The following is a 25,835-nucleotide window of genomic DNA, read 5'->3' on the forward strand; positions in this document are numbered from 1 at the left end:
TCCTTGAGTTTTGAACTAAATCTCCTTTACTATAGTTTAAAATCTACTGTGTTGTCCTCCCTCCTGTGATAATGGAGTACGCTTCTGCAACATAATCCCCATAACTCACTTTCAAATACTGTTTTTTCCTTTCTGAGACACAGCGCTTTACACATGGCTTTATTGAGTTACATATTGTTGATAGCTTGATTCTCCAAAAAATATCCTGTACCCAGGATTCTGAGGTGGTGTCCCATCCAAGTACCAGTGGGACCTGAAACTTCTGAGCATCTGAGATCAGACGCATTTAGTCTGAAATATATGTCTGTGACTTCAAGAATGGCAGCCCACAAGTCCACTGGCAGTCGGTGTGTCTGGCCTGGTGATTTCCTGCCGTAAGGACCTTATATCATAAGCAGCAAAAATTATTTTTGATTTATTTTTAAATTGTGCATTAGTTTAGTCCCATTAGAGTGACTTAGTTGAGCTACTCTGTGAGGGGAAGAATTCAGGTTTAGCTTGATCACAGGGCATCCATCTTGATTAGGAAGAAAAAGATTAGAAAGCCCGAGTGACTGAAATGTTTAGAATGGATCCCTCTATAACTGAGGTTCATTAGCAGAGCAGCATGCCAGAGCCCAGCAATACTTGAAGCTTTGATAATAATCCTTAGCTGTTAGAAAACAGGGATATGCTGGCAGAGCTATTAACTCATCTTTCTATAGCTCTAAGGGACTGAGTTCAAGACCTCTTCTAGACTCATGCCAAAGGCTTCTGACAGTTGATCCAGCTGCAAATGGGTACCCAATCATTAGGGATCCAAATTTTCTGTTTGCTATGGAAAATCATGCATTTTTCCCTTTAACAGAAAAAAATGAGGAATTTCTCATTTAAAGGAGAAAATGATGAATTTCCACTTTAAAGGGGGAAATCACATGTTTCCCTTTAAAGAAGAAAAGCCAGGAAACCATGGGTTTCCCCTTGCAGGCTGGCAGAGTTCTAGCCTGCAAGGGACTGCTTGGAGTTAGGGAGCTGGACACAGGGGGCAGGGGGTGCCACCTGCATGTGTGGGGGCACAGGCAACATGTTGGAGGGATGGGGGCCCAAGGTAACACAGCAGGGAGGCACATGTCCCCCCCAGATTTCTGTGCCCACAGCAGAGCATGGGGTTGCAGCCAAGCCGGACCAGCTCTGGGCAGGAGCCACCTTCACGCCCAGCACGCAGGACCTGGTATGGGAGGGAGTGCTGTGCTGCCATGGCCACCAAGGTGAGGTTCAGCAGCAGTGGCATGGAATTGTGCCCTTACTGCTACCAGGTGGGCAGAGGGAACCTCACCTGGGTGGCCATGGTGGCACAGTGTGGCACTCCCTCTTGTACTGGGTCCCACCCACTGAACTCTGGAGGTGGCAGTGCCTGGAGCTGGTCCGGGCTGGCTGTAGCGATGTGTGCCACGGTGGGGACATAAATCTGGGGGGCATGTGCCAAGCAGGGCTGAGGGGGCTGTGGGTCGGGAGTGAGGGGCACTGACAGGGCTGGAGGGGCTGTGGGTCAGGATTGAGGGGCAATGGCAAGGCAGGGGCAGGGCACCAACATATCAGGGCTGCTCAGCACCACAAAGCTGCATCTGGAACTACATCCTGGTGAGCGAAAGGGGCAGGATGAACTCTGATTTTCTATGACAACCCCCCCCCGCCCCCCATCATGCCAAAATATATAGGTATTTAGAATGTATTTTATTATAATGATTGAAGCACTGGTAGGCTTCCAAATTGATTTAACATTGTAAATATATCAATAAAACATTGTGTTCAACTGATACCTGTATATATAGTGGTGTTTCATTTTAATCACTGAAAAACACGGATTTTTAATCAGAGAATCTGTGATTTTTAAACAGAGAAAACTAGGATCCCTGATGATCATTCAAGCTGCAGGGTCAAATGTGGCCAGATGTGATGATGGTCACATCAACCTTTTATGTATCTTACCCACACCAGCATACTGGGCCATTAGGCTTCCTTCCTTTACAAAAGCACTTTTCATCTGTGGCCTTCAGAGCAGTTTCAGTATTTTACAGGTGGCAGAACTAACACATAGGATCCATCTACACATGCAATTAATTCAAAGCAATAAACTCTGGAGCAGTTTGAGCCAGAGTAAACAACTCCTGGGTGCAGCATCTCCATGTATGCAACAGCAGGAATTAGAGCCAGGGCAGAGCAGTTTATGCCAGGGTCACTCCTGCCCTGCCCTGCCCTGCCCTGCCCAGGGCTCCAGGTGGCGCTGTTGGGCAGTGGAGGGGCCTGGCTGGGCCACCAGGATGCTGAAAAGGTGGAGCCTTGTAGCTAGGCAGCAGGAGTCTGGCCCCGACCTGGCTGGGCTGACTGGGTACAATTTATACCTGTGCTCATCGTCTACATGTGTATTTAAATCACAGTAAATTACTCCGCCATAAAATAGTACTGCCTCTGTAGACAGTGTAGACAATGAGGCTTTATTCTGTGGTTAATTAGTATACTCTGCAGTAAAACACATGTGTAGATGTAGCCATAGAAATTTGTCAGCAAGTTAAAAACAGCACATAGGCAGATTAACATACAGGCCAGCGAGGCCCAGGCAATATTGCCAAGTCTCACAAGAAAAAAAAGTGGCACTGCCTTTAAAAACAACCCCGAAACAAGCCCAACCCATTTCAAAGAGAGGGGAATGGGGATACTTGTTCAAATTCCATATTTTTTTAGTAGTCCTAGTTTTGCTGCATATAATATTAAATTACACATAAAAATATTAAAATAAATGTATGTGTATTTACATTATTTAAAAAGTTCATCTTCATACTCTCTACCCTCAGTGGTCTCTGTTGCCATCAGATATATTCCCATGTTGAACTGCTGAAGCATATCCCAGCTTGGGACAAAACCCTTGCAGCAAATCCCCAGTCTTTGTAGCCCGCACTGAGGGCATCCAAGCTGCAGATCACAGCTCTGGCCCAGCTCAAGACCACACCAACATCACTGTAAACCCAGCCCAGCCCTGGAACAGTTCCCCACTGTGCCAGTGTTGCTAGGAAACCCCAGCCCTACCCTATCACCCAAAATAAACCACTTCAAAATAAAACAAGCCTGAAAAACCTCAATCCACAGCTCCCTCCCCCCCCCAAAAAAACAACTTTAAAAAAACCCAAGCCAAATTCTACTTATTATAAACAGACTTGGCAACATTGGGCCTAGAAAACTAGATTCAGTGCTACCAGATATATGAAAATTATTCTTCAATTTTGACTCACTTCTCATTTGCTCACTGGCCAGTTATGGTAAGCAATGTAAAGCAAATAAGAAGAAGGCTTATTTGCATACCAGACACTGGAAATATGCAAATAAGTCCTCTTCTTATTTACTTTATATTGTTCACTGTAACTTAAAAGCGAGCGAGTGAGACCTGTGTCACACACCTCCACAGCACAAGTATTGGAAAAGGAAGAAAGGAAGAGGTTCTTCTCTTTGCTGGAGCCTAGTTTGGGGTTCCAACAAATTATAACCTGGCTTTGTAGAAGTCTCACCCTCTAGGGCATTGATCCAGCATCCTATAGCAGCAATGATATAGTGAAAATCAACATGTAAAAATTCATCACTGAATGCAGTGATAAGACCACATTTCTACCATCAGTAAAAGTAGACAAGTGTAGAAAAACTGTTTTCTGTACATAAACCTTATTAACAGCTAACCCAAGAAGCAGAACAGCAAGCAGAGATTTTTAATCATGTTTCTTCTTATTTTTATTCTTGTGAGTCTCTTCCACCTTACCAACAGACCTACCTCTTGTAGGTTTGTGTAGTAAAGCTGCACACTGTACTGGGATAGCAGCTGCACTTTTCCAACTCAGAGAAAACTTTAACATTCAAACTGTTCACCAAACACCTGCACTCTTGATGGCTGCTTGTGACATGTGTGCTGCATTGCAAGAGCCAGTCAGTGAAGAGCACACACCAACTGCAGATGCTTTCTCAGCCTGGTGAAGGATATTTATATGTGAAAGCTTGCAAAGAAGAATTTTTCCAACTATTTGAGTTGGTCTAATAAAAGATAACAGATTTACCCAAAGAACTTTGTCTGCCTATGTACTTAGAACAACATGGCTACAACCTATACCTCTGTACTGCAAAAGCACAAGGCAATTTTAGAGCCTGCAGCATAAATAAAGCTGAGGAACTGGAAAGAGATTTTGTTGCTCTTGGTGAACTTAGTTTCCTTCAGGTGCAAGGGATTGAAAGATTTTACAGCCATAATGAATAAGGCAGATAGAGGCCGTGTCACCTCTCCATTATACAAACCAGGGATCAAGGCACATGGAGGTTAACTGTGTGCCACGGTCACACACAGGAAGTCTGCACTAAATCTAAGAACTGAAGTCTGGCACCATAAAATCAAGTTATCTGAAGCACAAAACCAACATTTGCTAATTTAGACACCTGATTGCTAGTCCCAGCTGCAGGAGCCCCACTGGTAAACTTTGCTATCTATGACCTCTAGTACTGCAGTGCTATTTGAATTTTTGATCTGAACAGTACTGAATCTGATGCTGCACCTGCTTCTGTCTCACTCCTGCACTGTCATCACCAGCCTGACCAGAAATATTTCCCTCCTCCACTCATCCAGGCCTCCATCAGCTTTTTCTCCCACTGCTCTCATAACTCGCTCCTTTCCTTGGTCAGCCTGGCAGCTCCCCTCTCCTTACTGAAACCTTCCTCAATGCTCACTTCTTTACCTGAGTCCACACACACTAACTTAGCTCTGGGCAAATGCTGGCCTACATTTTGAAGAGTGACTACTGATTTAGGTACTTTAGAGACATTGTAAAAGAGACTGAATGCCAGGTTGTGTTGAACATCCACTTGCTGAAAGCAGACTTTTTTGAGAGGAAGGAGATCCTAGGACGCGAGCTAACTAGCATTAAGATGGAACTTGACCAGTCTGTGAATGACATATATGCTAGAAATGCCTGCCACAGCCTTGGACTGGACTCACTGTTCCAGGAGGTGTCTTCCAAGTCTGTGTTCCCACATGTCTCATTTGGCCCATTAAATCACTAATTGTTGTTAAAATGCTGGCTGCTGTGACACACCCACTTGATCAGATGCTTTTAAAAGTGTCCTAACATGGGACTTCAATGGATTTGGTTTAATTTATTTTCAGTGCATATGGCAATGGCTGTACTTCCTGTTGTCTTGGGCTGTCTCTGAAGTTTAAAAGCAATGGTAATGTATCAATTAAGTAGAGCCTGGATGTGTCTTGTAGGATCTGTGCTGCATTTGGAGCATCACTGGGATGGACTCTTGTCTACTGATTTGCCTCCTACTGCATCTCAGAGCCCCTCTTCTCCAAGTCACAGGTACCAATTCTTTTGTCCTAAAGCTCTGACTTCTCTGGGAATAGTTTTACCTAAAAGCCCATGCTGACACCTGCAACCAGTGATTGCAGCAAACAGGAGTAGTCTCTGGCATGCTGATCAAAGTAACTGTATCTGTGACTGGAATCACACATTTGGTTGCTTAAGGTACAAACCAGAGAGGGAATGGAGAAGAGCAGCAAGGGAGGCCCATCCATGCCAGCTGAGAATACATGCTCCTAAAACTGCTGAAGGCATGACCTGTTCTTTGTAGCCACCTGGCTTACCCCCCTGTTCTTTCAAGAGACCCTCACCCTGATGTATGGACAGAACCATGGTAGGAAGCAAAGTGCCCACCCAGCCCTCTGTTCTCTGCTCCCATGGCTCAGAGAGGCACTGGTCCAGTCTTCCAGAGCCAATTATGAACCCTGCTGCGCAGCAGAGAATGGGGAGACAGCCCCCCAGGCAGCTAGGCAGCTACCACCACTGGAAAGAGAAAGGCATAAACATACAGCACAGTGGAATATGGAAATAGAAATCAATCAAATTTAAGGGGAAAATATCAGAGAAGCAAAAAGGGACAAGGGAGAGAGAGAAACACAGTAAGAGGGTGACGGCATCAGACAATACTCTGGAGGTACCCATCTGCCAAATATCATGAGAGGGCAACAAAGAAAAAGGGACTGCTTACAAAAACTCAAAGCAAGGACAACTGGAGCCCGCTCTGCAACAGGAGGTAGATGTGAAACTGCAGTGAGAGTGAAAGCAGTTTGCTGGGCCCAGGGTCTCCTGTAATTTCTTTAAATGCCATTCTTCCTCTTTTGTTACTCTTTCTTCCTCTTCTGTAGGCTATTTCCTCCAAGCACAACTTAAATAACAAGGGACAGCAATTAAAAGACTTCAGTGGGGAAGGAAGCCTCCTATACCCCAGATCAGAGGTGTGGGAGCAGCTTAAGGAGAAACCACTTAATCAAGCCAAGCAGAAATAAGGGAGCATTTGCTAAACCTATACCCCTTTATTTTGATATATATGCCAAAGTCTGGGTTTTGCCATGTGGTGGCAGCAGCATCAAAACTGTCTGCATGGAGTCAGGGCTGCTGCTGTGATATCCTGACTTGAATTGCTTCCTTCCCCTCCCACAGAAGGGGCCCAACTGCATAAAGTAATAAATGAGTCAGAGGTGAAAACTGCCCAGCAACAAACTGATGCCCAACTGCAAAAGTGTGCAGCTGTTGGAGAGGCCTTGAAACAGTGAGTAGAGCCATCTCTGTGGTGTTATCAGTTCATGCACGAGAACCAAGTGAGGGATCAAATATGCCTTCACTGTCAGGGGTACAAAGGGACGTAAGCTATCGGGTCTTGACCCTGGAGGTTTCACAACCCAGGGATCAGGAACAGACAAGATCAGGGAAGCAAGGGGGGCAATTTGAGTCTGAGGCTCAGGAGAAGATGCATCAGAAAACCTAAGGGACCAGGATATAGGCAGTCACCCTGAGTAGAACCACAAACCACAAGCAGCCTGAACTGGTTAGAAACTTCCTTGTAAATGTTTTCAGTAAAAAATGGCCTTCCGATAAAATGGAAGCTGACACTGAAATTATTCGGGTTTGGTTAGAAAATGTGTGGGTTTTATCAACAAATAGAATTTTCTTTTAGTTTTAAAGCAAAAAAGTACGGTTTTGCAATGACAGCATGAAGAAAATCACATAAAAAAGCATGCTAAATTTTCTTTTCTGTTGACATTTGTCTGAGGGGAGCTGTTCATTCCCAGCTCTACCAACAGCCTCTCACAACATCCAAAGTCTGTTACCCCCTCTTCATGCCCCTCTGAAGTAGTTTAGCTTTATTACCTTCCATTTTACAGATGGGGAAGCTAAGGCCTAGCGTAAGCAGATTAATGAATCGGCAAGCTGGTCACAAGCCTAGGGGCTCCTACCAATTCAGGCCCCGGGATCCTCATCAGCAGGGAAGTGAAAGCTGTAGGTTTAAACTCAGCGCCCATTTTTCGCACCAAGTTTAAAACTGTGGCTTTCACATTCGCTTCCCTGGGAGCTGGAAGCAGGGCCTCTCCACCAATGGGGCTGGGGGAAGGAGAGCCATGCCACACCTGGGGGAGGGGGATGGGCCAGCTGGCACTGCATCTTGGGGGGAGGGGGCCAAGCCGGGCTGGGTGAGCTGTGCCCTACTGGGGAGGTGGGGAGAGGCAGGCAGTTGGGGCCGGGCCAGGCCAGCCAGGTCAGGAGCACCACACTGCACTATGCCATGCCTTTGTGGGCTATAGCCCCCCCAAATTCATCTTAGCCCAAGCCCCACCACAGCTACCCCTCCCAGTGCCATCGCCTACCTGCAGAGACATGGCGCGGCGTTCCTGGCCTGGCCTGGCCCAGCCCAGCCCAGCCCAGCCCAGCCCAGCCCAGCTCAGCCTGGACCTCTGCATCTGCCTGGCTGCATGGGACAGCTGGGCAGCAACTCTCTGCACATAAGTGTAACAGTGGCCGGGCAGGAAGTGAGACTGAGCCATTGGGAAGCTGAGGGGTGGGGGGATAGGGCAGAGGGCTGTTTGTGTCTGTGTGTGTGGTTCTGTGTGTGTGTGGGTCTGTCTTTGGGTCTGTGCATGTATGGGTGTGTGGGGGGGGGTCCATGTGCAGAGAGTGAGAGTAGAGTGCATGCACCCGTTTCTGCACACCTGTGTGTGTGCATGTATGTGTGGGAGGTGTAGGTTGTAGTCATGTTGGTCTAAGGACATGGGTAGACAAGGTTCTTTGTGTAAATCTCATATCTTTTATTATTTATTTTAAATAGTTGGAAAAACTTTTCTTAGCCAGGTTTGGGTTTGAAAAGGAGCTCTCTCAGGGAAGAGGGGGGAAGCCTGACTGCAGGAGCAGCATCTGACTGCTGAGGGATGGAGTATTCCCTGGTAGGCTGGAATGAGGTTTTAGCTGGGTGGCTTTAATCTATGTTACAGCCCAGGGGCTTGTGTTTTGTTGCTGCTTAAAGACCGGTGGTTTGGGTGAGGCTGTTAGTGGTTGGAAGAGGCCTCATAGGGGACCCCAGTGCCAGCAAGGGCGCAGCATTTGGGGTGCACTGACCCCAGCCCCAGAAAGGGGGCACTTGAGAAGCCCCAGAGAGAGGACATTGATGAGAAGCCCCAGTGTGGGTGTGGTGAGCCCCAGAGGAGGGGGCAGCATTTTGGAAAGCCCCAGAGGAGGGGGCAGAGCAAGACAGGGCCGCGCGGGGCCCAGAGAGGACAAGGGGGCCAGATTATAACAAGGTCCTGACTGAACAATGTCAACTCCAGCTGCGAGGCTTGGGGTGTGGTAAAAGGATGGTTGGAGCCACGCATAGCCCATAAGGCTAGGGTGCCCCTGAAGCACCCATTACAGAGCAGGACCCACAAGGGGTCCAGGAGTCCAGGGGGTCAGATATTACAACAAACCGTGTCCAAGAGGCCATAAGGCAGCCTCCCATATATTTATTCTCCATCAAAGACATGGCAGGAGAGACATGAGGGTGCCCTTTGGGCCAACTTGGCACGGGAAGGGGGCCTTGGGGAGATCACGGCCAGCCCACAGGACCCTGTGCCATGACAGCAGGTTTTGCATTTCTTGTCCTGGCATGGTCTGGATCCATCTGGTGTGTTTTGAGCTGTTGGAAGTTTGCTTCTGGTGATGAGGTTAGTGAGGTTCGGTGCTTGTTTAAAGGCTAGGATGAGTGGCTCTGGGAAGATCTCCTTAAGAATTGGGTCTCCTTCTAGTATGGGTTGCAGTTGTTTTGAGGATTTTCCATATAGGTTCTGGGGAGGGGTGATATGTCATAACCAGTGGTCTGCAATTTGTGGGGGTTTTCCTTCTGTACTGCAGCTGTTCTTCATGTGGTATCCAGGTGGCTCTTTCAAATGTGTGATCTATCTCTCTGGAGGAGTGTCTTTGTTGCGTGAAAGCTGTCTTAAGATTTGTGAGGTGACGATCCTGGGTGTTCTCCTCAGTGCAAATTCAGTGGTATCTGAGGGCTTGGCTGTATATCACAGCTTTCTCAGTGTGTTTAGGGTGATTTCTGCTTCTGTGCAGATGTGTGTTGGTTTGTGGGTTTCTTGTATAACGTGGTCTGTATTTTACTATTCTGGATGCTGATCATTATATCTAAAAAGGAGATATTGGTGCTGGAGTACTCAAGAGATGGCTGGATGGAGGGGTGATGATTGTTGAATTTCTGATGGAACTCAATCAGATTGCAGGTTTTCAGTCTAAATGATAAAGATGTCATTGATATATCTTCAGTATAGCAAAGATTTAATGGCGCAGTCTTCAAGGAATTCACTTAAAAGTTAAATTGTGTGTGAGGATGAAGTATATAAGATCAGTAGTATCTTTGGGTCTGTACTCAGTTATCATCTTGCTCCTGTAGGTATTTAAGGCAGGCTTGGATGCTGTCCTGGTGTGGGATTTTGGTATATAAGCTGGTAACATCCTTGGTGGCTAGGAGGATATTGCTGGGAAGGTGGTCTACGTTTTTAAGTTTTCAAAGAAAGTCTGTAGTATCTTGGACAAAACTCATTCTTTGGGTGACAAGCGGTTTAAGGATTGGTTTGACGAAACACACTGACTCCTCAATTTACATTTTCACGACTGGCTTTCCTGCAGGCATACCAGCCTCTGGCTTCTTTACTATTCATTCCATCCAGGAAGAGCACACACCAACTTCAGATGCTTCCTCAGCCTGACAAAGGGTTTTTAAATGCAAAGCTTGCTAAGAAAAATTTTTCCAACTATTTAGTTGGTCTAATAAAAGATATCAGATTTACCCAAAGAACCTTGTCTGCCATGTGTGTGTACATTTGACTGTAGTGGGGGCAGTGAACAGGGAGAAGAGGTGGGCATGTCGTCCCCCCCCCCCCGGCAGGGTCCACCCAGTTTCTTCCGCCAGCATGAGGAGGGGAAGGGCCCCTCTCCCTCTGCCCCCCCCCCCCCCCCAGCCCAGCTCCCATGGGGGAGGGGGCCTCCAATTTTTTTGCTTGCTCAGAGCCCCAGTACACCTTAATACACCTCTGAGGCCTAGAGAAATGAAAAAACTCATATTTTTCCAAAGCTTGGGGCAAGTATTTTGGCTCCTATCTGAAGACTTTCCTTGGAGCTGCCCAGGGACGCCCTGAGCTGGTGACTCACTGCCCAAGCTGTGCTCCCTGGCTTGAAGGCAGGATTCACTGGGCAGACACCACTTTCTGAAGGTCTGAAGAGCATTCAGAAACAATGCTCAGAAGTTAATGGTGTCAGGGGCAGGCTTAATCAAGGAGGAATTACTGCTTAAGGAGCCCAAGCAACGATCACTTATTGCCAGCTCTGCAGCCTGTGCATTGGAAACGTACACGGTATTGCTTCACTGTTCCTTCTTCCCTCCCTCAGTTCCCCTTGGGAGGCCAAGCCCTATTTTGCTATTTGCCCTTCTGAGCATAAATTTTCCTTTCTCTGTTACAGCATAAAAATACTAGAAAATCTGTTGCTGGAAGCCAGGTTTTGCAAGGGGAACTTCACTTACATGGCATCCACCATCCAGACATTTGTATTCAGTATCAAGTCCAGAAATTTCCCAGGGTTTTCTCTCAGCAGTGATGAACAAAAGGTCAGTATCAGCTTCATATCTCGTTTTGCACTAGATGCCACAGACCTTGCCATTTCACAGTTCTTCCCATGACAAAGGCTCTCATCTTGACCATATTCCACGGGGACTGAATGCCAATGCTAGCTTTCATTTCCATGGGACTCGGGCCTGTAGTCCCACCCCCACTGGGCTTCCTTTCCCCTCTTGTTTGGATGTGAAGCTCTTGTAAGCTCTGCAAATGAGTGATATCCCATCAGGGCCAGATTAGTTTAGTGTACCAGCTGGCTTCCCTGGTGATGGAGATGCTCCTTATAGACCAGGACAACCCCTATTTTGAAGCAACCTGAACACATGGGCTGCACACAAACAGCAAAGCCGGAACGCAGAGGCTCAACTTTTGCTGGGGGGAAGAATTCAAAGTGTCTCTTTCTTTTATACCTTAAGCTCCTCCCCTGAACAAGGCTGTGCATTAGAGCCTGATCTGAGATCCAGGCTAAGGTTTTGAGTGTTTTATTGTGGAGGCCCAACATCAAATATTTGAAAGAGCCACTCTGGCAGTCATCCCATCATGGAGTAGCCTGCAGACACTGAACTTCACTGGACAACCAAACCTAGCCAGCACCTTCCATAAGGCTTCATGACTGATGGAGTCGAATGCCATAAACAGCTCCTGGTGTTGCTCTTTACACTTTTTTCTGGATCTGTCGTGCAACAAAAATCATGCTGGTATTACCCTGAGATGGTCTAAAGCTACACTGGGATTCTGGAAGTACATCTTAGGCAAGGGGTTAGGAGGAGATTCAGAAAGATGTGAGTAAGAATCTTCCTGGCAACAGAGAGGAAGGCAATGCCTCGGTAGTTCCCACACTAACTAGAGTTCCTGTTTTATGTGGCTTATTATATTGTGTTCCTAAACACACCACCTTTTGGGCACGTGCATGGTACTGACAAAGCCCATCTAAAGTATAAAGTAGACAAGACAAAATTAAATAGAAACCCTAGGTCCTCCCAAAACTAGCAGCCCATTGGGATAGCACAGTCAAGACACATCACCCTCTTCAGCCAATGGCACACAAGAGAGGAAGATGACTAGCATCATATCTGGCTGCTTCTGACTCCTCAACTTAAAAGACCAGATACCTGCTTGGGGGTAGATCTGTACAGGGCAGGCTTCGGCACAAGTTCAGAGCTGGACTCAATCTCAAACTGCTGGTGCCACGGCAAAGCACCTTAACCACTCTACCACCATATCCATGGGCTAGAACCCACAATAAAAGCCTTTTCAAGTCACCCAGAGTAGGAGTCTGTTAATACTTGCCCCCATTCATTCAGGTTGCCCTAGCAAAAAACATCTGGTAAGAGAGGACATTACAAAATACCCTGATGTTCACATTCTCACTCTGCTGGGCCAAGGGGAGAAGGCATTCCAGAATAAAGGGCTTCTTGATGAAAATATGGTATATATTCAAAACTTTCTCTGGACTTGCATCTGGATATGAGTTCAGTCTATGAAATCATATCTGCAATGTGTTCCTGCACTAGGTGATGTGGACTATTTTGCACTAGTTGTGTGGACTGTATTGCCTTAGGGGAAGTGGCTGAGTGGAACCGTGAGTATCACTGTATTAATTCAGTCTGAAGCTGACAAAGGCATGCAGCCTTATGACCCTGCATGAAGCTGTAAGGAAGGGTCACAGACTGTTGTCTAAATTAAGGTTTGGTGTCTCCTAATTTCTATAAGAATCTAAGCAATGTGGAGTTCGTAGGGCAGATTCTCATCCATTGACTTCATTGAATGATTTTTCATTGAGAAAGAAGTGGAACTGCAACAATTCACACCAATAGAGGTGTTTTCTCTACTGGCATTGTTGCCTTGGAGAGCCATTTATATGATCAAAATCAAGACAGATCTGTTTTTATCACAGTCTTTGTCCAGTTGGTAAGTGAGCACACCAGGGTTGCAATCTAGTCCTACTTAAATCAATAAGATTTTTGCCATTGGCTTTAATAGGGTCAGGATTTCCTTCCAAATTATTGTGTTTTGTTGCCCTGATGAATCCCTGAGAATTTAAAAAAAAAAATACTGGGAAAAGCAAACACCAGTGCTAGACCTGTACTAAGTGTTGTGCAAAATGGGTCATGCTCTTGACTCTTGTGTCCCTAATACTTAATAATGTTCTCTCTTATGTCAATCAGTGTATACAGCACTATAAAATAACTTGGTGCCTAGAAACTTAGACATTTTCATTTATCACCCTCTGTTCCTCATCACTCCCGTCAGTGTGACAAGGTAGAAAACCAATGCCAAGCCTCCATTCCCATCCTGCTATGGATCAAGCCGCTTATCTCTACAGAGGTAAACACAAGCCAATGTAAGAGACAGCCAACAGTTTCCAGCAGCTTTTTCACTATTTCCTCTCCCAGCAACCCTCTCCCTCCCTTTTATCTGGTAAATTCTCAACTTAGCATGTTTCCCCGTATACCCGACAGTCATTGGTCCTTGGATTTTTCTCAGGCAACTCTCAGGTGTCTCCCCAGCCACCCAGCAGAGATGCTTTGGGATCTGAGACATTCCACTTCTTCTCACATCCCAAGCCCCTTGCTCCTGCCTTCACAGTATGGTCCTCTCTGTTCAGTACTGTTCTCCTATCATTTCTGTCTCCATTGGCAAATTGGGGTCTCATGCTTCATTGTCTATCATGACTACTTTGTGCCTTGCTGCGTGTTCAGTATGCCAGGAGTGTGATGTGCTCACAATTTGATGCAAGGAAGAACTTTCACTGGGGGCCGAGGCAATGAGGGAGAGATTTTGGCTTTATCCCCCCCTTGATTGAATTACAAGTGCAGCAGGCACTTAAATTCACTTACATGGCCATGAAAGAGTCTAGGAATTTCCTTAATGCTAGCCCCTGCATCGACTGCCTTGGGGGTTTCCAGTATTGATAGTCTAATAACATTTTGGCTCAAATTTGTTTACCCTGTAAAGCAGCCCTTTGTCTGAAAGAGTCTTTGCATTATTATTGCAAGAAGGTTTGCTGATCTCCATCCTAAGGAATGGAACTGGGGCTCATCAAAGCCAAAAGCATGAACTGCCATCTCTTGAGCAATGTGTCCCACAGCACACCTATAACAGATCTATATCCACTGCAGATCAGCATAGGGGCCGGGGCAGGGATAGTAGACTCTTCAGGGAGTTACCCAAGCAGTGCAGCAAAGTGTCCTTCCCAAGCTTTCTCAGATATACACAGCCTGGTGGTGTCTGGCCAGCAGCTCGTCCTCAGTGTATACAACTAGAGAAAAAAATGTGTTATAACTGTGCAAACTTCTCATCTGGATGTGTCTGCCACTCAGGTTCCCTACACAAAGAGCAAAAGATAGACTTTCAACCTCCAATTAACTAAGGAAAAGCAGAAGAAGACAGATTACACAACTCTAAGAGCCTAGAGAGGAAGGTTGGTCTAGGGGTTAGGGCACTGGCTTGAAAGACCTGTGTTGAAGTCCCTGCTCCACCACATGGGTACTGTATTACCCTAGCAAGTTCTGTTGGTCTAGCTCCACAAACGTATTTATGTGCTTAATTCCTGTTGAATATAATGGGTGTTGCACACGGTAATATCTTTGTGAATTGGCTCTTAGACTTTTGTGTCCCAGTTCTTCACATGAAGATCAAGCTTACCAAAGGGTAGGGTAAAGTGAATCCATGGCGAAGGTGGGCAATTATTTGGGCCTGCAGGCCTCATAAGAAGTTTTGCTGAGCTGTTGTGGGACAGGTCAGCATCTCCAACCCCTCCCTCCATGCAACAACTCACCCAGGGGTGACTGGTGCCTCCTGAGTCTGGGGGGGGCACAATTTTTGTGTGGACCAAAAACCCCATATCCACTCCTATATTTCTGTGTAGTAGCTTAGTACAACCGCCCCCCCCCCCCCCCCCCCCCATGCCACCGGCCCACGCAGCAAAAAAACTGCCCCATCCAGAGTGGTGCCAAGTCAAGGGCCAACCTCGGGGCGGGGGTATATCCCCCCCGCATCTTCCCCCTACCAGTCACCTATGAACTCACCAAAACTCCCTATGTGGGATGGGGGCACAGGGGGGGTGGGGAGCGGTGTTCAGGAGTGGGACAGGTGGACAAGGCTGGGATCACAGGGCAGGGTCATGGTGAGGTGACAGCATGGGGCTGGGGCCCAAGGCAGAGTCATGATATGCTGCCTGCATGTCCCTGTGACGGGTGCTGGTTCTGCAGGTAGGGACATGTGGGGAGTGGATTGTGGCCCCAACTCTGTGCTGTCACCATCCCAAGATCCCGGCCTCAGCCCCAGCCCCAGCCCTGGATGCAGTTCCTTGCCCACCTGCAGCCCCATGCCAACTGCCCAGCCATACGCCCTGCCCATGCAGATCCCAACCAGTCTCCATGGGCATGCAGGCAACAGATTAGAGCTCTTCCCCTGTCCTGGGCCCCAGCCCTGTGCCATCACTGTCCCAAGATCCCTGGTCTTGCCCACCCATCTCGCTTCTGGATGTTGCTCCCTGCCCTCCCACAGCTCCATTCCAGCCGAGCGCTCTGCCCGCAAGGGCCCAGCCTCTAGAGGTGGGTGTGGAGCAGACAGACTGGGGTGCCCAGGCAGTGGGGCTGGGTCTGCGAGCTGGAAGGAGCTACTGCTGGTGGGGCTACCAGGAAATAGAGTCCAGCCACCATACTCCCCCAGCCTCACTGTGCACATAGGAGTGGCAGGACCAGCTGCATGCAGCACAGCTTGGGCTGCGACCCCACTCTGCCTCATCCCCTGGACCTGGGAACCAAGGGATCCACCATGGGCTGGACAAAATCTCTCAGTGGGCCAGGTCTGGCCAATGTGCCTTATTTTGCCCACCCCTGAACCACAGGAATCAAACCCAAGCAGGGATGGATTGGGGGGGGGGGGGGGGGAGGGTAGGGAGTGCACTGGATGTGCATCTCTCTTTGATTCCTGGTCCATCCAAAGTTTAAGGCCAACTGCCTAGCAGTGGCAGCCCGGCTTCTAGTCAGGCAACACTGAGGGAGTCAATTGACTTAATAGCTCATTATAATTTACTTGTTTCCTTGTAAACTCTTCATTCTATAGGTGTTAACGACCCTATTTTCTTTTAAATTGTCCTTAATGGTTCCACTTCTTCAGCTATCCTTACTGCATAGATTTCCATAGATTTCATAGATGTTAGGCTGGAAGGGACCTGGAAGATCATCAAATCCAGCCCCCTGCCCCAGAGGCAGGAAGTGCTGCTGTGCTTCTGCAGTGCAGCTGTCTGTTAGTTGCTTCTAGTAATGTAGCTCCTATTTCATAGCCCTGCAGACTGTTATTTAACTGTAGCTAAAAACATTAACCCAGGTGTGGAAATATTAAGTCAGGTAAACTTTAGCTCAGGTGTGGAAATCACTTTCCATGTAACATTGGAGGCACTGTCCAGATGCTCAGGAAGATTTGATTTTGTTTTATGATCCTGAAAAATAGATCTATATTTAACTATAATGATTCCAGGACTAATAAAACAATGTCTTTGGATTAATTTGTGACTAGTTTGTTGTGTTTTATGTGATATAGTAAATTAATGCACATTCCAATATTTTTTTCTTTACTCTTAAACTGAATAATATAGCTCTAAGCTCCTACTTAATAGTGAAACTTCTAGTTTCTTTTTAGCTAGAGAAAAATGTGTGCTGCGTTGTACTGGTGATGCCCTCCACCCCCTCCTTTCAAAATCCTAGGTCTGTCTATGAACCCAAGCATAAGGAAGCATCAAGCATGTGCAAAGTGAATGTGCTGGTATTTTTTTACAATTCTACTAGTAAGAAAAGTGAGTGGTGATTTTAAGTTCCTCAACTTTCCAGGGGCCCAATTTGAGACAATGCTGAAGAGGGCAGGTGTGCAAATCTTCTGCAAATCAGGCCCTTTTAAGGTGTTTACAGTAAGGTCTTTAAGCATCAAGACACCTGGAATCATTGGCTGCTTGCCAAGATCTTGGTACAAGCCCTAATGCAGTGATTGATCTGAAGTAAACCCTCTTATCCAGACTGCACTATGTTAAGGTGTATAACCAAACCTTCAAACTAGGCCTCATCTCTAAAGCAAGCCATTACATCAAAGAGTCCAGCAAACTGCTTCTGTCTTCATACATTTGGTGCAGCTGAAAATTTCAGATAGCTCTAAAGCTTCTGTAAATAAAGGTGTGAATCAAGGAAACTGAGCAGGCTGCCTCCATCCTTTCTAATACTTTTGCTATTAGGTGACTGAGAAAATTATCAGCCTCAGTCACATTCCTAGTCAAATGTGCACTGTCATCAAATTAAATCCTAAACCAGTTAGTTATTCTCCACCAGAGTGCTGTGGGGTGCCTTGAGATCCTTTCAAGGGCGTCAGAGGTTGCCACACAATATTAGCACTGTTAGGTGTGGAAATATAGTTCAAGTGATAAACCCAGAGATTTCAAATAGGAATTCATGGCGTTAAAAACATTAGGACCTGCTGTGGTCTTTCTGAGTTCTTTGCAATAGGAATTGCTCTAGTATTTTTCTGTAGTCAAAAGTCATGTGTAGATGAAATGAGGGGCACGTGTGCATAACACTTTAAAGTGGGTTAAATGCTTTTGCACCAGTTTAATGGTGTTGGTGTTTGCATGCATCCACAGTGTATTGTGCAGTACTTCTAGCCACTGTAGCAAATTTGGTGGTGTAATGAGCCTTAAATGACTTGGGGCACAGCAAACTAAAACTCCTACAGCTGCAAAGCGAAGCACTATGCAGCCCCACGTCTCTACAGGAAGTTCTGCAGGCAGCCTGGTACCAGCCCAAAACCTGCCTGCCTGACAGCGGAGCCTGCCTGCCTGCCTGAGCTGCGCAGGGGCCTGGTGCTTCCCTCCATGGCTGCAGTGCCCCCCCAGCACCGCCCAAGGTGGGTGCCTGTGGGCAGGTGCTGCCTGTGGGGGGGGCTACTGCTGCCATGGAGGGAAAAAGCAGACCCCCCCCCCCGCTCCACCCGCCGGCAGCTCACCCTCCCCTCCACGCCACCAGAGAGCCAGGTAAGTGCATGGGTGTGTGCATGCAATGGGGGTTTACTTCACCCTAAATTGAAGTGCTGTTCTAAAAATCCCACTGCTTCAATTTAGGGAGCCTGTTTCATCTACACACGGCCATAAAACAAGTGAAAGCTATTAGCTGGCATTTTCTGAGCACTGCCTCAAGTCTAAAAAGGTTGAGAACAACTGTCTTAAGCTAACCACAGAGCAGTGGGAAATCTGAGGTCTCCTGATTTCCTTTCTCCACTTTTTAAACTATTCCCTCTTTTAACCTAATCTTGATTCCTGGATAGTATTTCCCCAAAAGCCCTCAGCAAGATCATAGTTTGCAGCTGGGCATTTATGCTACATTTATCACCTGGTAGCTGACCTGCTGCAACCCTATCTTATTTCTCTTTGGGTGCCTATAGATGTTCTCCAGTGTGTTCTAATTAGAATGCGTTGAAGCAGACTCAATTAATTGAGCCTGCTGGAGCATTCTAGTTACAGTGCGAAAAGCATGTCTCACCATCATGTGTATTAAGTGTCCTGCATTTCAAAATAGCTGCAGGGGAGCTTTAACTAAAACTCATCAAATGAGCTTTAGTTAAAACACCCCCACTGCCATTTTGAAATGTGGGACACTTAAAATACATGACGGTGAGGCATTTTAATTAGAGTGGCTCTCTGGGAACAGCTCTAATTAAAACGTAACTCCTCTCCTTCCTTCTTCGATTACATCTAGAAGCACCCTTCATTTCTTGTTCCTTCAGCTTGTCTAACACTGGCCTCCACTCCGTTCCTATATACATCTTTGCCACTTTGTGCTCTGCATATCCTGTTATTATACTCAATCATCTATTGCAGATAAGACTCCAAAAGCAGCAGACAGGAACAAGCTGCCACTGTGGTGAGCAACGCACAGGCATAGAAAAGACACCAAAGGGAATGATGGTCTTTGGCCTCCTCTGCTGGCTGGTCCATATAAGAGGTTTATTTTGGCATCTTTCTACCAGCTTAATCCTCTAGCTCAGCTGCTAGGAGTTTGCTTATTTAGTGGTCCAGATAGGGTCAGGTAAATAAGAGAATATTTCTGTCCCTCCAGCTACTGTTAAATCTCAGCTGAGCACCCCTATTTTTATCCTTTGGTTGCTTCACTTCTCCCTTCCTCAGCTATTATCTAATGAACAGTGTACTGAAATGCATGTTGGGTTGAAGGGTTTGCAAGGCACCACAACGATCAAGTTTCATCACAGCAACCTGCTCCCCCTACTTCAGCTATTGTCTTTTCCTGGTTTTTAAACACTAACCCTATTTTTGTTGGATGCAGTTGACAAACATTTCCCCCCATCAGCTCTCTAAGCAGATATCCTCGTCCAAGAAGAAAGGACATGCCATGAGTTTCCCACCTGCGCTGTTGGAGGGAGTCCGGCAAAGGACTGAAGAGCACAGATTCATCTGTATTTACATCAATACCTCTTGTGCCTTCCAGGTTAGACATGCTCTGAGGTTTTAACAGAGGGTGGGGCAGGTGGGAGGGAAAGACAGTTTGCATGTACAAACTTTCTTTCAAGCCCCTTTCATTCAGAGATCTTGGCAGACCAGTTCAGCAGAGCATGCTCATGGGTCACTGCACTAAGATGCAGGCAAGTTCAGGCACAGCATGGCAGCTGTGTCACAGCACACAGCAACACTGCTGGTTTACAGAGAGGAAATGGAAGGGAACCTAGTAGAACTGGAAGTTTATAGGAATTCAGACAGAGCCAGGGTATGAGGTATATTGTATCCAGCCTAGGTACCCCAGGCTAACATACCTCCTCTTGCAATGAAAGCCCTAGGAATTTGTAAAGACGTGGCCAGCTTGCGGCCAAGCTACAGCAAGAAATGCCAGCTGGGTTTATCAGCTTGACTGCAGCACACAGCCAGGCCTCCTCCAACCTTTTGAATGTTAAGTGAATAGCTTCCTACAGAGCTTCACACTGGAAGGGAGAGAAGGGGTCTCTAAATAATGTCTGTCTAGTCAGACCTAATACACTATCTGTAGGTGTCCACAGTACAAGCACCCATAGTGCATAAGTATCTAGGGCTAGTGAACAGTGCTGGATTGAGAGCCCCAGAGAGTGCCTTGCCCACAGAATAAGTGTAACATGGGCAGTAGCAGTGTGAGATGCTCTTTGCTGCCCACCACCATGCCTCATGGTTATGCCCAGCAGTGACAGGATAGCTCGGTCCTTATGGCTGTTCAGTCTCAGGAGCACGGTGGTGGTGGTTTTCATTGTGGGCATCTGCCTAGTGAAAAGTGAACTGAAATCACTCTGGTCATTTTACACAGGCCACCAGAATGCCCACAGATAGGAGCAAATTTGGTCATGGCCAGCCGATGGGGCATTTAGAGCAGCAACCTTCAGAGGAAAGGTTCCTGTTCCATTGCCTTCTCTGTCCCTGATACTGTCCTGGTCACCTCTCTCCTCTGGCTTTGCAGAATGAAAATAACAACACACTGCTAAACAACTACATCTTAGGGGCTACTCTAAGAAATACCTCTGTAAGGAACCTCAGCCACCCTGTGGAGATGCGCTTCTGGCATGACCGTGTGCTGGTAAGGGACCTGGTGTGGCTTTAGAGGGCTCAAGCAGGTTTCTTTGCTGTATACGGGTGCAGGGGCAGCTACCAGGAGCCATCTGTCTTGGGGCAAGTGAAGTAAAACAGATCTCCAGAATGCTGGAGGGAGAAAAAGGACACCAGTGAAGTTAGTATCTCATGAACTTGTCACAGCAATCACTCAGATTCAGTGTGATTCCAGTCTGCTGCTTTTGGGGAAGACTCTGGCCAGTGTCTGGCTATCCATGCAAAGGTGACAGTGAGGTATAAAGAGTGAGTCTCAAAGGTAACTGTCATCCCCTGCTCTCTCCTAGTGGTCTCCCCTGGTGGAGTTGCCTGCCAGAGGATGAGAAAAGTCAGGCTGACAGCTAAGTCTCCTTCACTCTGTACCACGTGGTAGTACTGCCTGGGCACAGCAAAGGAACTGTGTTCCTCTTGCAATGAAGGGATGTGGCAGACATGCCCTGCACACTGCTGAGGAGCCCCTCAGATAAGTTCTAGCAGAATAAGATGTACCAGAGAACAGAAGCTCCTGCTTCAGGGAACAGTTCTTGGAAAATGACCTCCCCCTGAACCCAGGAGGGAAGGATGTGTGCAGGGTGGGAACAGAGTCTGCATGGACCTGGGTAGAGCTGCAGCAGGGACAGTCCCTGGAACACAGCTAGGTTCTTTGTGCAAACCCAGTACACCTCATTGCCTCCTGCCAATTCCTATCTGAGAAAAGGGGCTGTTGAGACTCTGAGGGCCAGCCCCTGTGTCTACTATCTTGGTCCAGACTGGGGAAAATGTGGTAGCCCTTGGGTGAAGAGAATGCCAGCCAAGTCAGTATAGGGCAAGGTAAACAAATTGTGTGGCCCTATAAAGAATCCATTTGACTTTTAAGCCCTGCTCAGTACTGTGTGCTCTCTTCCATCTTCCTGCAGGCACTTCTGAAAGAACCAGTGTACAGGTTTCCCTCGCTTTATGTATGTGTAAATTGGTTCTTATGCAATGACCCTTTTCATACCAAAAAATCATTATATGCAAGGTAAATTCACTCTTGTGCAATCAGTGTGGTGGAAGCCCAGTTAGCTGCTTTATGCGCTGCATTGCGGGAGTGACGTGCACCAAAATATAGTCTCCTGTATGGATTTGTGCTCCTCGCTTATTATCTGCAACACATGTTTCTGTAGTTGCCATCTCCATTATGGTAACATTCACCACCACCCTGTGCTTGTGTGTACTGTCTGCTGTTGGTGAGTACCAAAATTGTCTTGTAAAAGTGGTAGAAGTGGGTTTGGGGGTCAGTACAGTCGAGATTTTGGAATGTATCTCTATTTGTTACATTGTAAAGTGGGTTCCCTTTATGCAAAATTGAGTTATGTGCTGTTTTCCAGGAATGCATGTACAGCATAAAGTGAGGGAAACCTGTAGCTGATTTTGGGAGAGAGGGACTGAAACTGAGGGAAAGAACGCAAAGAACAAAAGGATGTCTGTTAACCAAACAATAACTAATAAGCTGTAGAATAACTGATAAGAATGGAGGGCTGGATCACCAGGCTGTTGTATATCTGCTTTATGGAAGCTATATTCATTTAAGCCAGCTGGAAATCTAAGCATGAACAAGGAAAGAAGGAAAAGGTATAGGGTGCTCCAATGCATAGCAGCAAGCAGGAGTAATGGATGAAATAGGCTGAGTGGGCTGAATATCCAATATTGCCTTGGTACATTATGGGAGCCACCTAAGGGAGGCTGCCTCATCACAAGCTCCAGTCAGTACTGGCCTGGGCAGAATTGCAAGGCATCCGCTATGGAGGACAATGCTGCCCATCTTGGGGTGATGGACAGAGTGATCCCCCATAGCAAGACTTTTCCCTCATGAGACCAAGTTTCACTTGTCACAGGGAATGAAGGGAGCACCCCCCCCCTCACCATTAGGGCTGTGCAAAACAGAAGCGTTTAGTTTCAACCAGCGATTTGACATTTCAACAGAACAGTGTTTCATTTTGACTTTTGTTTCGAGCCAACATGGCTGTTTTGTTTTGTTTTGTTTCGTTGAAATGTTTTGCCGTTTCGACCCTGTTTCGACATTTTGCCCATAGGATATAATGGGGAAGGTCAAAACAGGCTATAACTTTGTCATTTCTGGCCAGATTTATATGGAACTTGTAGGAATGGTAGCCCCTTCTGAGGGCATGATACATGCCAAATTTCAAGAAGATAGGTGCAGGGGGTTCGGAGAAACTGCACCCCAAAATCTTGGGAGTAAAACTCATGTCATGTGTATGTGTGAAGCCACAATGGGGTCAAAACTTCAGGGGTGCTAGCTGCAGGGATGCTAGCCCCTGCTGCGGCAACACAGCCTGCCACATTTCAAGGAGATAGGTATAGGGGGTTGGGAGAAACTGCAGGCCTGGCTGCTAAGCTACTGTGTTACCAGTTACCAATTAATCATGATTCACTCAGTGACCAGCTCGATACACAGGACCTAGCTACTACATGCTCGACTTAACGAGCATGGATTAATTCCTACAAAACCACAGGCTAAGGAGAGGCAATAATGAATACAGACAATCAACTGCCCCAAGAGAGACATGGTCAATTGCACAAGCACGCATGTCATAAGTTTTGCCTGCCAGCAGCTAGGGGTGCAGGGCCCCAGAACCCCCCTGCACCTTTCTCCTCGACATCTGGCAGGCTTTGTGGCTGCAGCAGGGGCCACCATTCCTGCAGCTTTCACCCTGCTGCGCCTTAACACACACAGTGTCACCCATGTCATGAGTTCTGTTTGTCCTCAGCTTGAGGTGAAGTTTCCCCCAAACCCCTGTACTTATCTCCTTGAAACTTGGCAGGCTTCATGGCGTCAGCAGGGGCTAGCACGCCTGCGGTTTTGACCCTGCTGTAGTTTAACACATACACGTGATATGAGGTTTTCTTTCAGGATTTTGGGGTACAGTTTCTCCGAACGCCCTGCATCTATCTCCTTGAAACTTAGCAGGCTTTGTGGCCTCTACAGGGGCTATCAGGCCTGCAGTTTTGACCCCACTGTGACTTAACACATACATGTGACATGAGTTTTGCTTTCAGGAATTTGGGGTGCAGTTTCTCCAAACCCCCTGCACCTATCTCCTTGAAACATAGCAGGCTTCGTGGCCTCAGCAGGGGCTAGCATTCCTATAGTTTTGCCCCTGCTGTGGCTTAACACATACACATGACACAAGTTTGGCTCTCAAGATTTTGGGGTGTAGTTTCTCCAAACCCCCTGCACCTATCTTCTTGAAACTTGGTATGCTTTATGCCCTCAGAAAGAGCTACCATTTCATGTGTCTTCTGTTTTCCTTCTCCCATCAGGACAACTCCACTGCAACCTGTGTCTTTTGGTTGGAAGAAGCAGGTAATTACAACTCTCATGGACCACCCCCTAGCTCCGTTAAAGCATCCTTGACCCTCACGGTGCCACCTGCCAGAATAGGGAGAGTAACAAGGAAAAAGTTCAAGTCAGTGGAGACTGTGCTGCCTCAGAAACCTGGATAAATGTAGGGAGAACATATGCAGCTGAGAATTACCAAGATTCATGCTATGGCCTCCCATGCCCACTAGCCCACTATGGTCACCCCTCTAGCCCTGAAAGATAGGCCTTATGACAGTGACAAGTACATCAAGTCCCCCATGTCTCCTCCCTCTCCACATTACTATCTATGGAGAGTCCCCAGCACACTCCACTTTGGCCAGGACCCTGCAGCTCCTAGGGCTACCTAGCGGTCAACCCAAACACCTAAAACTGGTGGCCAAAATTCTATACCCCTTATCACATATGACAGGGGTGCAGATCTGGCACCAGAACAGGCAAGGCACCCTGCACACAGCCAATCAGGGCATTGGCAGCCTCTGCACACTCAGGAAAGCAATCTCCACTTAAAGTTTTGCTTCCTGGCAGGGTCCCTCAGTACAGAAGCTTCCAGGGCTTGGCAATGCTCACAGCTGGATCTGACAGGATGGGGGTGCAGGATATCCTGCCTGAGCAGGACTGAGGAGCTAGCTTGGGCATGTTTTCTCTTGTCAGCTTTATCCAGACATTCCTCTTCACACTTTGAGAACAGCTCTCAATGATTCAGCACCAACGAACACAGATCCTGGTCCTGCTTTAGCCTTGACCCAAGCCCTGACCCTGAGTCCCAACTCAGCCCACATCCCAGGGCTGCCTGGCTCTTCTGTTCACACTCCCAATGCCACAGGAGCAAAATATGAAGCTACAGTTGGAAAGACACTGAAATCTTATTGAAAATCATTGTGACTTGGGCTTCTAAATCACTTAAATGCTTTGCACTATGTTGCTTATGGCCTTTTACAGGGCTGGTCTTGTTGCTCTGTAGCCACCGGCTGTTTGTTTGTTTTTTTTAAATAATTTCTCCCTCTTGCAGAGAGTGACAGCCGGGGGACCTGGAGCAGAGAAGGCTGCAAGACCATCCATGAAAGGCACATGGTCCTGTGCCAGTGTAACCACCTCACTTACTTTGCTGTGCTGCTGGTAAGGGTGCCATTTCTCCCCATGGCTCTTGCTTAGTAATGGGGGAGACAAATGGAGCAAAGACAGACTCATTTTCTTAGCTGCTCTAAAGAGTACTGGCTTCTGTGGCTGTTTCCCACTTCCATTTTCCTTCACTCCCTTCCTCTCTTCCCACCCCTGTCTTGGAACTCCAGAAGAAATGATCCAAGAGCACCTCCCACTGCATTTGCACTGTTCTCTCTCCCCTCTTTCCCTCAGTGCAGCCAGACACCTTCAAAGCCCCCCTGGTCTCCATCACAAGGTTGTTTCCACTACCCTATTCTTCTGTCAAGTCTTCCCTGGCATTTTCAGAATGATCCCGTGCCAGGGAGCATCACCTCTTTCCCCAGTGTGTGCAGGATTTCAGAGGCACACATGGCCATATTCTAGGACAGCCTCACTCCATAACCTCAGTTCTGTGGGGCTGATACATGTGTGTGCAGGACTACAGGAGATAGTTTGGTGATCAGACAGTAAGGTGCAGTAGGGCAGGGCATGTATCTGGAGAGCACCTTATGGACGTGACAAAGTGCCTTTCTTTTAAACAGCAGCAGAGGGTTGGTGCAGAAGTTTCACAGAAGGCTCCCCCTCAATCACCCACAGAGCTATAAAAACAGGCATGAGATAGGACAGACAGACACCAGTGGTACCTGGAAAGCTTCAAGGATGTGTTGCCAGGCTCAGGGAGTGACCTAGCTAGGAGGTCAGTGAGAAGTTTG

General features: G+C 47.2%; 1 protein-coding gene across 3 annotated transcripts in view; it reads left to right on the plus strand.

Annotated features, from left to right (window-relative positions):
* The first annotated feature begins 5,273 nt into the window (after nt 1-5,273).
* Nucleotides 5,274-25,835, plus strand: part of ADGRG5 (adhesion G protein-coupled receptor G5) — a 29,828-nt gene continuing 9,266 nt past the window's right edge. The window contains exons 1-7 of one of the 3 annotated variants that reach the window (XM_019497343.2): nt 5,274-5,369; nt 6,510-6,618; nt 10,839-10,983; nt 19,345-19,482; nt 20,473-20,589; nt 23,922-23,964; nt 24,992-25,098. In XM_019497343.2, coding sequence (XP_019352888.2) covers nt 5,306-5,369; nt 6,510-6,618; nt 10,839-10,983; nt 19,345-19,482; nt 20,473-20,589; nt 23,922-23,964; nt 24,992-25,098 — 723 coding nt within the window. In that variant the 5' untranslated portion in view covers nt 5,274-5,305. Of the gene's footprint in view, nt 5,370-6,509; nt 6,619-10,838; nt 10,984-15,902; nt 18,015-19,344; nt 19,483-20,472; nt 20,590-23,921; nt 23,965-24,991; nt 25,099-25,835 lie in introns of those variants that run through there. The other 2 variants (XM_019497344.2, XM_059713685.1) reach the window with 2 other exon arrangements.

The sequence above is a fragment of the Alligator mississippiensis genome, chromosome 10 (genome assembly GCF_030867095.1).
Source record: "Alligator mississippiensis isolate rAllMis1 chromosome 10, rAllMis1, whole genome shotgun sequence".
NCBI classification, from domain to species: Eukaryota; Metazoa; Chordata; order Crocodylia; family Alligatoridae; genus Alligator; species Alligator mississippiensis.